Source organism: Canis lupus, chromosome 6, assembly GCF_011100685.1.
Source record: "Canis lupus familiaris isolate Mischka breed German Shepherd chromosome 6, alternate assembly UU_Cfam_GSD_1.0, whole genome shotgun sequence".
Taxonomy (NCBI): Eukaryota; Metazoa; Chordata; class Mammalia; order Carnivora; family Canidae; genus Canis; species Canis lupus.
Genome location: NC_049227.1, coordinates 18,779,256 through 18,797,138, shown reverse-complemented (window position 1 = coordinate 18,797,138; position 17,883 = coordinate 18,779,256). Strand labels below are relative to the sequence as shown.

The 17,883-nt window shown below is 41.9% G+C and overlaps 1 protein-coding gene across 8 annotated transcripts in view; it reads right to left on the bottom strand.

Moving 5' to 3' along the window:
- XPO6 (exportin 6) overlaps positions 1–17,883 on the bottom strand; it is a 102,005-nt gene that overhangs the window by 39,034 nt on the left and 45,088 nt on the right. For 5 of the 8 annotated variants that reach the window (XM_038539980.1, XM_038539974.1, XM_038539977.1 and 2 more), the window contains 4 exons: positions 10,349–10,802; positions 9,978–10,046; positions 6,929–7,055; positions 939–1,048 (listed from right to left, as the gene is read on the bottom strand). In XM_038539980.1, the coding sequence (XP_038395908.1) occupies positions 939–1,048; positions 6,929–7,055; positions 9,978–10,046; positions 10,349–10,802 (760 nt within the window). The remainder of the gene's footprint in view (positions 1–938; positions 1,049–6,928; positions 7,056–9,977; positions 10,047–10,348; positions 10,803–17,883) is intronic. The other 3 variants (XM_038539976.1, XM_038539979.1, XM_038539978.1) reach the window with 1 other exon arrangement.

Here is a 17,883-nt window from a genome sequence, read left to right as displayed (position 1 = left end):
ACATTCATAATGTGCCAAGCATTCTAGATACATTAGCTCATTATTTCATTTCTGAAATGAATTAACTATAATATACAGGAAATACACCTTCTGCCTGCAAGTAAGAAAAATGACCTGAGAAACACATGGAGGGGAAGAAACATTCTCCATTTTGTTTTTTAAAGATTTTATTTATTCATGAGAGAGACAGAGAGAGAGAGAGAGGCAGAAACACAGGCAGAGGGAGAAGCAGGCTCCATGCAGGGAGCCCGACGTGGGACTCGATTCAGGGTCTCCAGTATCACGCCCTGGGCTGAAGGTGGCACTAAACCACTGAGCCACCCAGGCTGCCCCCCATTTTGTTTTTAAAAAATACAATAAAAAGTACAAAGTAGCTATCGCTGGACTGTGGGATTATGGGTAACTATATTTTTTTTTATCTTTTCCTAGTTTTTAAAATACTTATTTTTCACAACAAGCCTTTATTACTTTAAGGAATTTTCAAACACATACCAAAAGAGCAAGAATATAATAAACCCCAAGTTAGCATCAATACAGGTCAACATCAATTATCAACACATGGCCAACCTGCTTTTCCCTCTATCCCCAGTGGATTATTTTAAAGCAAATCCCAGATGTCGTATCATTTCATCTAATAAATACTTCAGTTTTTCATCTCTAAAATAGGGCCATTTAAAAACAAACTCATGAAAACACTGTCATATCTAAAACATTAACAATACAAATGACTTTTTTAACCAGTAAAAAAAAATGTTTTAAGAAAATGAGATAAAAGGGAGAAAAAAAAGAATACAGATATGCACGATGACATTAACTACCTAACCAGCTTATGTGACCTGGTCTCACTGAAGAGGTTGGGCTGCATGGCTGCCCCTTCAGGCCACAGGAAAAACTGGCAAAATTTTCTATTTCTAGTTATCAATGTTTCTGGGGTTTACCTGTTGAGAACTGCTTCCTTGTCTCCCAGACGGCTTTTAATTTTACTTGTCAGATAGTCCAAAAAGAGCGTCCAGATATCCAAACAAGAGAAGTAACCTTCATGAGTAGGCTATGATGCAAAAGAAATCCAGACAATGAGATTACTTAATGCGACTCCTCCTTAGAAACACACCCACCAGTGTTTATTTCCACCAGAATGGTACAACCATAAGCCTAGATTCCCTCTGCTTCCAGGTAACCACAACTGGTGTCTTTTAGATGGTCTTCATGACTGGGCCCTGGTGATCCTAACAAGACAAGGGTGCCATGGAACAAACACATCATTAGGCAGGACAACCAAATTACAAAATAAGCAGAGCAGACGCCAACCTTTAAATCTGAGATTGACTGGGGTGTGGGGGGAGGGACCCTCAAAGATGATCCAATTCAAATCTGTTTTAAGAGAAAAAGAAACTTAGATCCAGAGACACAATCTATTCAAGGTCAGGAGTAGAAGCAGGTCCTTCTACCCCCAACCAATGCTCTTCCCAATACATACCCTTACAAAACCAAAAACAAGCTCCAGTGGCTCCAAAGGTGACAAGTTCACATATCTGAAGGTTAAGAAAGTAACAGCTGCAGTGTTCCTACAGAGCAGACCGAAAATGAGCTTCAGTCTGGCCCTCGGGCATCAAATCCTCTGCAGAAGGAGAGGTAGTCCAACAGACTAATTGCAAGCTCTAAACAGATGTTGATAAAGACAAAGTAAAGAGAGAAGAGCAAGTCTTTGTAGGATCCTAATGCTCTGATTTCTCAGATTCTATTTCATGCAAAATCCAGACACTATATTCTCCAAAATCTAGTCCTTCTTGCACATATTCTATTTCAACTTGTGACCCTCAATCCCTTCTATATTCACTCAACTTCTTGCTACCTCTGAGAGCTCTTTGGTTTTGTGATTACATCACTGAACCACATGTCTGGTGGCAGGATCAGACAGGAAAAGAAACAATGCCATCATCTTCTGGGATCAGTTTCCTTCCATTTCAGATCCACTAGGAAATCCAGAGGCTTACGAGGGCATATATGGGATTTACGCATTGGGTGGTAGCATGAGATGGGAGTTCTGTACCCAGGCTGAGTCTGAGACAGAAAAACTAACTTATTCAGGAGCAGACTAGGAGAGAGTCCAACCTCAAAACACCCAGGGTCGCCCTGGAACTGTAATGCACAGCTCAGTAAGGACCACTGACAGGACCGTCCTCAAGAAAACAAAATGACCATTTCCTGTCTCCACTTCATCCTTTGCAAAACCCACTATATCCAGGACATGAAATGAGCCAGAATAAGGAGAAAAAACAATAAGCCATGTGGAAATAATATGGGTAGCTTATAGACAGGCACTCAACTTGCACAGCCAGGAGATGGAATCTTTACTAGCTGCAGCTTGATGAGCTTCCTGTAGGTCAATCACTCAGTTGTCCCTCCTTGGTTTGAGAACACCCACCTTCCCCCCTCCATAGAACATAACTGATCAGATGCATATGGAAGTGCTTTTGGTAAAAGTCACTACACAAACCCAGGGCTTATGGTTATGTCAATGTACTTTACCGTTACACACATCCTCTCCATGCCTTTGAATTGAGGATATATCACGTGGCTCAAGACCAGAAAATAAGGTGGGCAGATCCACCCTCTGCAGGACCTGAAACTTCTTCCTACTGCAGGGCCCGCTGTGAGGCCTTGTGTGCTGCCCACAATCTCACCTTTGACAACTGCTGTGGATACAGATCATTAAGGTCACATAGATGACCTCCAAAAGCTGCACTTTTGCAGTCATCCAATGTTCAGAACCCTCACAGACCCATTTTAAAAATGTACCTATACTCAGACTTATTTTTCATGCTCAAGGGCTAACTAATCACTAAAGATCCAAACAAGTTTCTTCAAGAAGGGTAGTGATACCACCCTTCTCTCTCCAAGCACTTTACAGTGGTTATCTGCATTGGTCTATTTGATCTTCATAATAGCCCTGGAAAGTAGACAGGTGTTTTTCTTCTTCCCATTTTACAGATAAAGACAACAAAGCTCAGAAACAAAGTTACCTGCTCAAGGTGATGAGATAAGAAACAGAAAGAGAACTAGAACATGGAACTTAAGACTCCTGGTCCAGAGCCCTCGCCCCCATGCCACACTACCCCAGGCACTATTTTAAGAAGGACAGGCAGGTGTGGGGTGGGGGGTGAAAAACGCAAGACCAAGAATGCCCTGCTGACGATATGCTAAGAGAAGGAGCAGGAAGATGGAAATAAGACAGAAATCAGATGCTTCTAGGGACACCTCAGCAAGGAACGCAACGGTGGAGGCAAATATCTGCTCAGCCCAAGGGGCTAGAGACACTGCAGCAAGATGCTTTGGTTAAAAAAAAAAAAAAAATTGTAGGAAAGGAAATGAGAGGAAAGAATCACAGAAAGATACTAACATCATCTTTGTCTCATTACTATTCTTTCAATATATGATGACCAGTACTAAAATTTCTTATGAATTTTCTTTAAGTCATCTCTATACCCAGCATAGGGCTCCCCGAACTCATGACCCTGAGATTAAGTGTCAGACAGCAGATGCTCTACTGCAGAGCTAGCCAGGCACCTCTCTATGAATTTCAGAAACAAAAGGCAGAAACACTTGAGTATACTCATAACCCTTTAGACAAGAGGAAAGAACATTTTCCCACTTCATAGATAATTAAACTGTAATAAAATAAGATCACACAGTTAATGAATAGATGAGAACTTAAAGCTGAGAGCACTTCATTTCTTATTCTTAAATCTTACCCCAAAGAACTCGCTCCTGATCCTGGAGTGCACACTGCCACCTTTTTTCAACCCTGCCTCTCCAGTAAGGGGCAGCCCAGCCTACAGCAAACTGCACAGAGCACCTTCCAGCTTCCTGCTCCTCTACCGGATGCTCAAATCCGCTTCAGCCTGGACCTCAAAGGACACCGACACCCAGAGTAAGAGCCTGCGCCTAGTAAGCAAGGTTCACATACAGCGGACCAAGAGAGTACAAAGGAGCTTGGCTAACAGTGAACTCAGGTAATGGAGGAAGAAAGAAGCTTGTTTGCTTCATGACCAGACCCATTTCTTTTCCCACTATATAAATACAACACATATAAATATATACTGACACTACAGTTCAATGGAAAACGAACACATACGATTCTAGAGAGGGGATCACAGAAGATAACCACTGGGCCAGATTGTGAAGATGCCCACCACAATCTTCTTAGGTGAGGAAACTAATCTAAGGAAATTAAGAAGACTCATCCAAGGACACAAGCCTCAAAGAAATAACCAGAGCTCAAACTCTGAACTGTTTGTTGGGTCCAGGTCCAAAGAAGTAGGCATAAGACCTACATACTTTAAAACTTGTATTTAGCTTTTTTCTATACCGCACATAAAAGATAGAAAACTTTACATAGAGCAAAATGGCAAAATATTTTCATTCCATTTTTCCACATAAACTCCTTCTTCCTGACCGCACCACTTGCTCCTCATCTCTTTCATTTCTGCTACAGACTCTTAAGTATCTACCAAATCCTTTCCTCCTGGTCCCTTTGCATCCATTTCTTTGGATCCATCTCACAACACTCCCACCTTGAATGCTTCTCTCCTATCTCCTCACCCTCCCACTTCTCAACACCTCTTCCATTCCTTCTTAGGTCTGGTGAGCTCAGCATGCTGCCCTTCCTGCTCCACACCCACTGGCCCCATCAGACATCTTGACACTTCCTCAGCCCTGGTCCTCCTCCACCTGCACCCTCCCTGCTGCTCCCAGGAACAGTTCACCCATACCCATTGGGGGCACTACTTCTATGTGCCCTGAGAGAAAACCTAGCTCACCACCAAAACCTCGCTCTAAATTCCCAACCACATACACACCCCTGCTAGCCTAGGCCCATGTTTCTCTTCCAGCTTCATTAAGCTACAATGTTAGTGGTTTAAACCACCTAAACAGTCTATTTATAAAATCACATGCCCTAACTGACCCAGTAATCATCCCTAGGATACACCAACAGAAAGAGCTATATAGGTACACCCAAATGCATGTACAAGAATGTCTACTGCAACACCATTCCTGATCACCGAAAACCAAAAGCTACCCAAATCAAAAGTGGAATGGATTTGCAGATAATGACTTATTATAAGCAATGAGGGCAAACCACTGCCACACACAACACAGATGAATCTCACAAACTGACGCTGAATGAAAAGGGCAGACAAAACAAATACTGGATACTTCCATTTAGAAAAGTTCTCAAACAGGCAAAACTAATCTGGGATGTTAAAGGCAGGGTTGGGGTTACATACTGGGAGAGGGGAAGAAGTGATTGGGAAAGGACACAGGGGGGTGCTGGCACTAAGTCCTATTTCTTGATTAAGGCGGTGGTGACATGGATTTATTCATTTTGGGAAAATTCACCAAGCTATCCATGTATAACTTGTGTGCTTCTCTGTTTATGTGTGATATTTCAGTAAAAACCTTATTCTATGGGACACCTGGGTGGCTCAGCGGTTCGGTACCTGCCTTCAGCTCAGGTCATGATCCTGAGGTCTGGGACTGAGTCCTGCATCAGGCTCCCTGCGAGGAGCCTGCTTCTCCCTCTGCCTGTGTCTCTCCCTCTCTCTCAGTCTGTGTCTCATGAATAAAAAATTAAATCTTTAAAATAAAAAACTTATTCTAAAGACACAAAAGGAGGAGCTCTGAATAATGTACAGAATTACTGAATCACTATATTGTACACTTGAAACTAATGTAACACTGTGCATTAATTATAGTGGAATTAAAAATAAATCTCACACATACACACACAAATGCATAAGGGATAGGGCATGATAGAAATGTCTAAAACCGGGGATCCCTGGGTGGCGCAGCGGTTTGGTGCCTGCCTTTGGCCCAGGGCGCGATCCTGGAGACCCGGGATCGAATCCCACGTCGGGCTCCCTGCATGGAGCCTGCTTCTCCCTCTGCCTGTGTCTCTGCCTCTCTCTCTCTCTCTTTCTCTCTCTGTGACTATCATAAATAAATAAAAAATAAAAAATAAATTTTAAAAAAGAAATGTCTAAAACCAAATTGTGATAATGGTTGCACAAGTCTATAAACTGAGTATCACTGAATTATACAATTACAATGGGTGAAGTTCATAAGATGTAAATTTCAATTTCACTTCAATAAAGCTTTTAAAAAATGTGTGTGTGTGTGTGTGTGTGTGTGTGTGTGTGTGTGTATAAAAGACATTGGGTCAAACTCAATTAAGGCATGGACTTTGCTTGTGAGGGTTATATGCCTAGCCCCTGATATACAAGATGAGCTCAAAAAGTATCTGTCCAGTGCAGGTAAAAATCGGATCCACCGGGATCCCTGGGTGGCGCAGCGGTTTGGCGCCTGCCTTTGGCCCAGGGCGCGATCCTGGAGACCCAGGATCGAATCCCACGTCAGGCTCCCGGTGCATGGAGCCTGCTTCTCCCTCTGCCTGTGTCTCTGCCTCTCTCTCTCTCTCTCACTGTGTGCCTATCATTAAAAAAAAAAAAAAAAAAAAAAAAAAAAAAAATCGGATCCACCAAAACTTAACTCTCGAGAGCTTCACTACTTAACATCCTTATCGGAAGTTTTAACAACAGTTACAGAATAGAACGAAAGATTATTTCCATCTCTTGCTTCTCCAGCAAAACAGTGGTTAAGTACACAAACTCTGAGTTCAAGTCCTGGCCCCATCACTTACTGACTATATGACCCTGAGCAAGGTACTCCCTGTGCCTCGGTTTATCTGGAAAATGGAGATAGTTAATAATACCCACCTCCAACAGCTGTTGTAAAGGAGACACGTGTTCATCTTCACAAAGTAAGTAAGCACTATCTAAATGTTTGGGAGGTAAAGAAGCTCTTTCCCCTGAAAACGAGAGAGTAGACTTCTTGCGGGAGGAAAGGATGGGCAGTTCTGGTGTTTTACCTGATGAAATGTGTACTTGAACAAAAGCGTCAAGAACTCCACCACGGGAAACTGGGAGTAGGACTCGATTCTTCTCAGGTGAACACTCACAAAGAGCCGGAGGAAGTCAGTAAACTTCTCGATGTAGCTAGTAAGACAAGAAGACAAGGGGTGACAATCTGAAACCCAGCCATCTCCTTAGAAAAGAACTCAAATTCAAACCAAATTTCTTTCAGTACAGAACTACATAGATTTAAAATATAGTTTCAGTTAAAAATATAAAGGCCTGCAACAATTACCTACAGGTCAGGCAACCCTTCATTCCATTACCACCTGAAACATAGCAGAAAAGCAACTTTAATCCTCAGACACTATCTCGTAAGGCATCTTATAAACTAGTGCTCTCAGAGTTTCTAACTCCTTCATATTATGACCCCATTCAAGTGAAAGGAAATGGTACTAAAAAGTTGATGGGCAGAGCATGTGCATCATTTCAATGTGGCAAGTCTGGGAGGCTTTGCTATGAGGCCAAAATATTAAAATGAATGTGCTAAGAACAAAAACAAAACAAGGCTAGACCAAAGACATGGCATCCAGGTAAGGCATATGCAGGCTTGCAACCTAATGCTCTTTCTTCCCACCTCCTTACCCCGCCCTCTAGCTCCTGGTGCTAATTAAACATAAGTACATCCTGGTCCACTCTGAAAGTGATTGCAAAAATAAGGGAGGAGGGCTGCCCAGGCTGGACAGGCCTCGGGGACAATTTAGTCTGGTGCTTCATTGGACAGATGAGGCCCAATGAGATAAAGTGACCCGCCTGAGGTTGCTGGGCCAGCTCACAGCAGAATGGGACCCCCCATCCACTCCCACGCCAGTGCTCTTTCCTTTCACAGCACAGTGACTCCCCAATTCATGTGTATTCCCAGTATCATTTCCCAGAGGAGAGTGAGTCCCAGCTGCAAGGATAAGAGACTGCTGTTACTAAACACACAGCACATCATCACTCACATTTCAGAAACTGCATTATAAGCCCCTTGATACCAAAAGGTGATTAGAAAATGAGATGGACATACCTCCATAAATCACATTTCGGAGACCAATAAACAATATAAAGACTCACTACAGGCCTTAGTCAAAAATTAAATCATGGTTACAGGCAACTCTGAAACTCACCACTGCAAAAAGCTTTTTTAAAAGCAAGGATTATGCAATAATAAAAGGGGAGAAAAAGACTACTACTCAGAAGAGCAAATTGGCCCATAAACAAAATGTCCTGTATTGTTCCTGAGACCTAGCACCCTGGAGGCAGCCAACCCAGCTATCTGGCCTCTGCACAGCTAGCTAACACATATGTGTAAGCATGTGCAGTTAAAAAAAAAAAAAAACAGAAACAAAAACATTAATTTGCTTGATAAGGAGAATGGCCGTCTCTGTGGATCATGGGACCAAGTACTTGAAACATAGTAAGGCATTCAAATCGCCTGTTTTTAGAGTCAAGTGTGAGACTTCTCTCTGATGCCTCAGATCATGAATACTCAAGAGCAGGAGCTCCTCATTCCTTGCTCCACGTATCACATGATCTTCAGCCATGGCTATTCTGAGCCATCGCCCACTTTACTGCTCTTTAGGAAGACACCCTCAAATCTCTGCCACCCATAAACAAAGAGAAGTCTTGGGTAAATGCCATACTGCCTCGATTTTATTTTCATCTCCAACCCAATTTTTTAAGCAAACAATGGCTGTTTGGTAGCTGAAAGTCTAGATTTTATTTCACCTCATTTTCTTTCCCTTGCCCACCTTCTGGTACAGGTGCTAATGAGCAGTGGAAGGTGTGAAACAGGCACTAGAGGGAGAAGGACAGGAGCAGAGGCCCTGGGTCAAAAGCTCCTAAACAACTGAGAATGGACTTAGCTGTTTAGAATTAGTGGTCAGGGGCTCAAGAGCCAGGAAGCAAGCACACAGTACTATTTAGGTCACCTTTCTGCTTCTGGGTACCTCTCAGCTTTCTCAGGGCAAGAGGAAGCATAGGATTGAAATATAAAACCAAAAGCACAAGGGTTACACGTAACAAAAACAGTATATTGATAACCGGTGACAATATTTCTTTACCACCCGAACATAAGCCATCACAAACATTGTGCTACATGTCAAACTCAAAGCCCAGGTACCTGACGCTCCGTACGAGCAGCTGAACTTTTCTTTTTAACATATGAAAATATGGCCTTTCTTAACCCAAAGCTAGAAAGGATATAAAACTGTGTGTTTGCATACCGATGCCTTTGAATTCATACAGAAAGCGATTACAAAATAATGGAAAATAAAACCAACATACCACCATACGAGATTATGAGCTCTTTTGTGATTATACAAAGAAAATTTCACACAAAGCTTGTTTACAATGAACCAAACCAAAAGAATCTTTGTATCCACATTTTCAACTTCAGAAAACCCTTAATAAAACTGCTATATTTAAAAAAGCACTAAAACAGTCTTTAAGCACTTGACTTTATATCTGCTACTTACTCTAAGGAAAAGGAAAATGGCTTAAATCGGTGTAGCTTAATAACAAAAAACAAGCCATGAAAGATGGATTAAAATATTAACAACATTTGCTGCCTGGCAATCAATAAATATCTTCTAACTCAATACAATTTATCCACCTGGAAGTTTCTGAATAGTCAACATGATGCTTTAATTTTCCCTCTTGCTGTTACACAGCAGTGGCATCGCATCAATGAAAGCTGTGGGACAGATAATGGCATCATCCAGAGGAAGACCAGAAGACCACGCCTCAGCGTACTGTGATGGAGTCATCTTTTTGAGTACTTCAGAAAGAAAAGCGAGGTCATTTTTGGCTCCAAGCAAGAGGAGGTAACAAAGAAACCCAAGTGTGTGCCACATTCATACGTGCCCTCTTCCACATCTCTTTTCTTTTGATGGAAGTGTGCCATCCGTGCAAAGCTCATGGTAATAACATTCCTATACACTGCACGATGTTCACTTGGGAAAAGTCAAGTAGTAAAAACTGACAGGCAATATCAAGTGAAAAGGGGGATGAGAGCTCCTGTACCTCCAAGGCCTCCTCTCACGTTCCTGGCTACGCACGAGCAGCAGACTCGGCTCCTGCGCCACCTCAGACCTGCAGGCGAATCGTGAGGATGGGGTGGGGGAGAGGGCGGAAGGGAGGACAGGAGGCAGAGAGGGGGAAAGACAACACACCTACACAATTCACAGGCATGTTCCCAGCTTGACTCATCCCTCTAGCCACCCTAGCCCTTCCAGCTACGCTCAGACTTACTGGTCCACACCTACCTGTCCGTTCCTTGTCAGGAGCCCCAAACTCTGAAACCAAAGAGGATTACAGACACTATGCGACACCGCGTGATAAACAGTCACGGCCCCTTTTCAGAACACAGCCGATTCCACATCTGTTTTCATTACCTCTCATCGAGTTCTTCCAGCCTGCTCTTCACCGTGTGGGCATTGTTATCCTTGGTGATTTTCTGCAGGAGGTAGAAAGTCTGCTGGAACATACGTAGTAAATACTCCTCGAATTCCATAGGCACACAGTTCTTGGACATGAGTTCATTGATGCAGGACATGGCCAGGACCCCAAGCCGGCCGCGCTCCTGACCCAACACACAGTTCTGGCTGCTGCCGTTAACTGATGCCATCTTTCTGGCCCGGATGTCACAGCCAAAGCGCGCAAAGTGGAAGATGGTGGTTAGGAGGGATGGGGTGATGCTGGCAGACAGAGGAATCCAACTGAAGAGATGGGCCAGGCACTCCAAGGCCAGGGAACAGATATACTCACTCTCCGCATCAAGGATGGGGATTGGCTGATTCAACAGTTTGGCTGAACTAGGACTCTGCAACAGGTTACTCAGTAAGTCACCTGGAAATACAAAAAGCCTTTAACACACGCTATCAAGTCTCTTACAAATAAGTTTACCTACAACAGAGAGAAAGCCAAAGCCATCTTTCATTAAGCTCCCTACTAAAGGGATCTGTAGAAATGTAAAATAATGTCACTCACACCTCTCGGTGCTCAGTAAATTTGTTTGCTTTGGGTAATGTATTTTTCATGAGAACATATCATTTGTTTAGATGCAGAGTTCACGACAGTTTTTAAATGAATCAACGTAAATAAATGCTCTCAGTGTTAATATCAATAGATGTAACTCACAAAGCTCTTTGAGGACCTCGATAATCTTTAAGAGTAAAGGGGTCCTGGGTAATAGGGTGGGCAAAAATGGGTGAAGGGGATCAAAAGTACAAACTTCCAGTTATAAGAAGTCCTGGGGATGTCATGTACAGTGTGGGGACTTACAGTTAGTCAACAATACTGTACTGTATATTTGAAAGTTGCTGGGGGAGTTAATTTTGAAAGTTCTCAGCAGTAAGAAAAAAAATGTTAACTGTGTAGTAATGGATGTTGCGATCGCAACTTTCTGTTACGATCAGTTTGCTTTATTTATTTACTTACTTATTTAAGATTTTATTTATTTATTCATAAGAGACACACAGAGAGCAAGAGAGAAAGAGAGAGAGGCAGAGGGAGAAGCAGGCTCCATGCAGGGAGCCTGACGTGGGACTCGATCCCAGATCTCCAGGCCCTGACCTGAAGGCGACACTAAACCGCTGAGCCACCCAGGCTGCCCTAGTTTGCAATATTTAACATCTATCAAATCATTATGTGGTATACCTGAAACTAACAGTGTTACATGTTAATTATATTTCAATTTAAAAAGAAGAAGAAGAAGAAAGGGGTCCAGAGACTAAAACTCTGAGAACTACAGAGCTAGGTTAGGTCTGTGAATCTGCACCATCAGCACAATCTGGGAGCTTGTCAGAAATACAAATTATCGGGCCCCACCCCACATGTACTGTGGTAGATCCTGGAGGGGTGTCACCCAGAAACCTGTTTTTACACATTTTCCAAGAGGTGATTCTTAATTGTTTTTCAGTGGTTTTTAAGTTTTTATTTAAATCACCCTGTGCTCATCACAAGTGCCCTCCTTACTCCCCAACCCCTATTTCTCCCATTCCCCAGCCATGGTTTATCTCTTTTTCCTTTCCTCATTTGTTCTGCTTCTGAAATGCCACATAGGAGTGAAATCACATGGTATTTATCCATTTCTGACAGACTTATTTCACTTAGAATAATACCCTCTAGCTCTATCCATGTCTTTGCAAATGGCAAGATTTCATTCTTTTTGATGGCTGAATAGTACTCCATTGTAGGCAATATACATACATACACACACACACACACACACACACACACACCACATTTTTATTCATTCATCAACTTGATAGACTCCCATATCTTGGCTATTGTAAATAATGTTGCTATAAACATAGGACTGCGTTATCCCTTTCGTTATCCCTTTGAATTCATGTTTTTTTATTCTTTGGGTAAATATTCAGTTATGTGATTGCTGGATCATGGGGTAGTTCTATTTTTAACTTTCTAAGGAACCTCCAACATGCTTAATTTCTGAGAAGCATCAGACTCAAAGAAATCATGCAAATGAAATGGGATTGCAAAAAGCTATAAAAGGATTTTAGAGAGGATATAAGACAAATATTCAAAACTATAACAAGAAAACATTCCTGAAATAAAAGGCGTATATACAAAAGAAAGGGGTTTATTCTGTCCCCAAGAAGAAGTGATAAAGACTAATCGATACTAAGACTTTTTAGGAATAAGGAAGAGATGTAGGTATAACAAGCACATACACAAAGGAGAAAACACCCAATTCAGACTTCCCCACAGTAATACAAGAAGCCAGACAATAGTGGTACTGTGTCCACAAGTGGTGGGGCAGGGAATGATTTAATCCAAAGCTCTCCTTGGAGTAACAAGGGAAGGGAACATTTTCCCAAACACAGAAACTCAAATAATATACTGCCTACAAACTCTTTTCAGATTTTATCCATTTGAGAGACAGCGAGCATGCACATGAATGGGAGAGGAGCAGAGGGAGAAGGACAAGCAAACTCCCTGCTTGGGAGCGGGAGCAGGGAGCCCAACAAGGGGCCCATTCCTGGGACCCTGAGATCATGACCTGAGCCAAAGGCAGACACCCAACTGACTGCCACCCAGATGTCCCATTCCACAAACTCTTCTTGAGGAAACTGCATAGAGAAACCAAATAAAGCAATAAATAAAGCAATAAATAAAAATGCAGAATTAAGGAATGGAGCAGCTGTGCAAGGGGACTAGAGCAAGCACTGAATTAAATGTAGAATCAAGACTAAATATATGTAGGAATCACAGAGGGTGTGCTAGCTAACTTTTTTCTTTCACAAGCAAGAAGTCTCAAAATAATATGGGCTAGAATTAAAACACGTAGTAAGAAATTGGTTTTCCTCTTTTTTTCTTAATCCTAGAGGTTATCTTTTACAAACTAATATTCCCTGTGGAAAAAGTATCTCAAGGTCAGCAATTCCTACTGTTTTTAAAACCTCCCATTAAATTCAAGTAAAACTATAATTTGTTTTTATTAAAAAGAAAACTGAGGGCACCTGGCTGGCTCAGTCAGAAGAGTATTAGACTCTTGCTCTAGATAGGGTCAAGATAAATTAAAAAAAACATTAAAATGTAGGATGACACTTTTTGTCTTTTTATTTAGCTTAACCTCACTGCAACTACATATAACGAGGAGTCTAGAATGCTGTAATTTCTGAATGGTGGAATATTGGCTAAATTTTTATACTGTATTTTGTGCTTTATAGCAACAGTTCTCAAACATTTTGGTCCCAGAACCCTTTGTACTCTTAAAAATTACTGAGAATGCCAAAGAACTTTTTTAAAAGATTTTATTTATTTGAGAGAGAGAGAAAGGGAGCACAAGTAGCAGGGAAGGGCAGAGGGAGAAGCAGGCTCCCCACTGAGCACAGAGCCCAGCCTGGAGGCTCTGTCCCAGGACCCTGGGATCATGACCCAAATCAAAGGTAGCCGCTTAACTGACTGAGCTACCCAGGTGCCCAGCCAAAGAACGTTCACTTATGCAGGTTATGTCTATTAATATTCATCACATAGAAATTAAAACTGAAGTTTCAAATATTTTAAATACTCATTTAATAATAAATGCCTGACATGTAAGCATAAAATATTTTTAAATGAAGAAACTATTTTGCTGCCAAAAAAATAAGTGAGAAGAGTAGCACTATACATTTTTGGAAATCTCTATAATGTCTGTCTGGCTCAAAAGAAGATAGACTCTCTCATCTGCTTCAATCTGTTGCAATATGCTGTTTTCGCTGAAGTATATGAAGGAAACAGCTTCACACAAATATGCAACTGATAAAGACTAAAGTGTTTCTGTGGCCTTTCTAGGTGATTAGAGCTGTTCTTTAATATATAAAAATTTTACTAGTAGTAATTTCTTAAAGGTTAATTGCAATGTGGGATCTGAATGAGTTTTATTTAGTATACTCATGAGAGAAGGAGTAAAAATGACAAATAACATCTTAGTACTTTTATGAACGTGTATTTGACCTTTGGGACCCCTGAAAGGGCTCCCAGATCTATTGAGAACTCCCGCCTTACACTAATGCAGGATGAATATGAACAGATTAGTTAACCTTTCTCAGCCTCATCTCCTCAGCCATTAAAACGAGGATCTTGTAATTTATTAATAAGGGGCTTAATTTCTACTGTTAAAAGTAGATTAAAAAGTTGTCCCTAGGCATCGTATCTTGTATGGTGTTCACTGGTTTCTATTCTGAAAGAGCTGCATTTTTTTTTTTTTAAGATTTCATTTATTTGAGATAAAGGAAGAGAAAGAGCACTGAAGGGGCAGAGGGAGAGAATCTCCAAGCAGACTTCCCACTGAGCACAAAACCCAAAATGGGACTCAATCCCACCACCGAGGAGATCATGACCTGAGCCAAATCAGACGCTTAAATGACTGACCCACCCAGGCACCTGGAAATAGCTGCATTTAATACTAGTTGAAACTCATCATGATCTCAGCAACCCATGCTGATAATCAGAAGACCTAGTTTCAAAGAGTTATGCAAGAAGGATGTTCAAGTACAATCTACAAATATTTATCCAGTTCGTTACTGGATTAATAAGGCTATTTTCTGAATTGTTGCCGTGGCTGTTCAGTTGAGTCTGTATGTACAACTTTCTCTCATTCAATGACAGTAACTGTTTCTGGTATCGCTTTTCTCATTGTTCAAGGACCAGTGGCCATTTATGGAAGGTGCTGGAGTCAGAGGAAATCACCACTCTCCACTCTCCAACTAGAAGAATTTTGGGGGTGGATAATTAAGCAGGATCAAATGGAGGCTTTAGCAAAGGAGCAACCATCCATCAGACACCATCTCAGTATGATCTTCTATTAAACCTGGACATCTGGGATCCCTGGGTGGTGCAGCGGTTTGGCGCCTGCCTTTGGCCCAGGGCGCGATCCTGGAGACCCGGGATCAAATCCCACATCGGGCTCCCGGTGCATGGAGCCTGCTTCTCCCTCTGCCTGTGTCTCTGCCTCTCTCTCTCTCTCTCTCTCTCTCTGTGTGACTATCATAAACAAATAAAAATTAAAAAAAAAAAAAGCCTCAAACTAAATATCTTTAAAAAAAAAAAAACCTGGACATCTTTGGACCCTTGGACCTTTTTCTAAAGTCTCTTGAACATTTTTAAATAGAAATAAATTGTGGCTTTAAAAACGAAAACAAACAAAAAAGTTGCCCCTACTCTTTAGTTCAGAAGAACTTTTCCAGAATAGGATTGCTAAAGGGACGAAGAAAAGCAAAGCAACAATAATTACATTATGAACAGCTCCCATTTGATGTGCTATTATTATATGCGTGGTGCTGCACTAAGCACTTTACATACACATTCTCCTTTCACGCTCACAGCTCTAAGACAGGTATTACCTGCATTTACAAACTATTAGAATAACTAAGACACAGAGAGATGAAATCTTTCCCCCACGTTCCCCTGCTAATAAATAAGTAGAGCTAAAACGGAAATCCAAGCCTGGCCCCTAAGTTTATGCTCCTTCCCAGAAAGCAGGTCAACTGGAAAGATCATGCAGCCAGGAAAAAGAGATCAGTAAGGAAGCTAATATTCAAATGCAGAAAAATATGCTTGATCTGAAGTCCTAAATAAACCAGCATGTACACCGTGACGGCAACTGTAGGACGATATAGGCAAAAGGACAAATGCTGAACAGGATTATGCAAAGGTAAAGATTATTTAAGTGCATAAGATGATCCCTATTATCTTTTTTTCCCCTCAAAACAAGAATCTTTTAAGGTTGCTCTCAATGAAAATGATTTTATTCAACTTTAAATGTTCCAAAGTATTTTAGTAGGTTACAAAGTTTTTCAAAAATTGTATTTTAATCAAAGCGGAAGGAATTTCCACAGAACAGAGGGACTCTGCTTCACGTTGCCAATATTTCCAATGCAAACCTAAGAGAGCTTTAAATAAGCTACCTGTGCAAGAGGGTACAACTCAAATTTACAAAGCCTGTGAGAGACTTCAGGTTCTCTGACTTGGGCCAGGCTCTGGCAGCAGTACGTACCCCTGCCAAGAGGTAGTGGACAACTCTGGTGTATTTACTCACCTGGAAGCAATCCAGATGTGTTAAGCATTCATGCGAAGATCCCTTTGGCTTTTTTACTTTCTTAATTATTAAAATTTCATGTTTCCTATTCAGTTCTACATCTACTAACTCAAGAGTATCTCAACCACAGCACTACTGATATTTGGGGCTGGATCATTCTTTATTGTTCTGCGCATCATGGAACATTTAGCAGTATCCGTGGCTTCTACTCATCAGATGCCAGTAGTACCTTCTCCACTCGTTATGTTAGCCAAAATATCTCTCCATGTTGCCAAAGAACCCGTGCAGGGCAAAATCACCCCAATTGAGAACCAGGGATTTCACTGCGGCCTCAGCAAAATGTGGAGTAATTCCATTCAAGGAGCCTTAATGGGAAAATGAGCTCACAGGATTGAGTGGCCCTCCCCAGTCCCATCTGCCTACAAGTAGCTGATAAGGGGATACTCGAAAAGATTTGGAAGTGTACAAAGACCTGCAATTTGCAAAGTCTAGGAGAAAACAGGAAGGCATAAACTGGTCTCCATCAATTGAGCTCCCTAATGTACTTGTACTCTAGAAACTTGCGATTGTCCGTTTATGTACAGATCCATATCCAACAGTATGCATCTTGTAGACGGGAATGCCATGGTCTCAAGTTTTACTGCAGAATGACGAGAGAGAACTCAGAATTGCAGTATTTACCTCATTTCATTCTTTTCACTGCTTCCTCCCTGCCCCCCTCATTTGTCCAAGCAAAGAGGTGAGAACAAGAGAAGGCTGAGGAAGGAAGAGGGCTGAGGCTGCTCCAATGCAGCAGGAAGCCCCAGCCCCAACCCCAGCATACGGAGGGCTCAGCCACGCCTTCCCCATACTCGGTCCTCCATTCTTTGCCTTTCACAACCCACAGGGCCAGCGGTCAGGGATGGCACACTAAGTACGTGGCAGAGCTAGGGCTCTAAATCAGGGGGAGGAGGAAGCAGGACGAGAAAGCAAATTTAGGATGAAGACCAGGCACCTAAGCTCGGACGGGTTTCTTTCCCTGCTCCATCACTTACTGGCAAAGGGATCCCCCCATGAGCCCATTTGTTTGATACAACCGTCATCTACCTCACAGGATTTTGGTCTAGTGAGGCGTATTTAAAAGATAAGGCAACAATATGAGGAACTATTCTGAGAAGCAGACCACAAGCGCCCTTCAGAGCTTCTTCTACATCCAGACTGTTAAGAGTCTGGATGCAGGGACAGTACCTGGGCTTTGTTTGTTCTTTGTTTTTTTTGTTTTTTTTTAAGATTTTTTATTTATTTATGAGAGACACAGAGAGAGAGAGAGAGGCAGAGACACAGGCAGAGGGAGAAGCAGGCTCCATGCAAGGAGCCTGATGTGGAACTCGATCCCGGGTCTCCAGG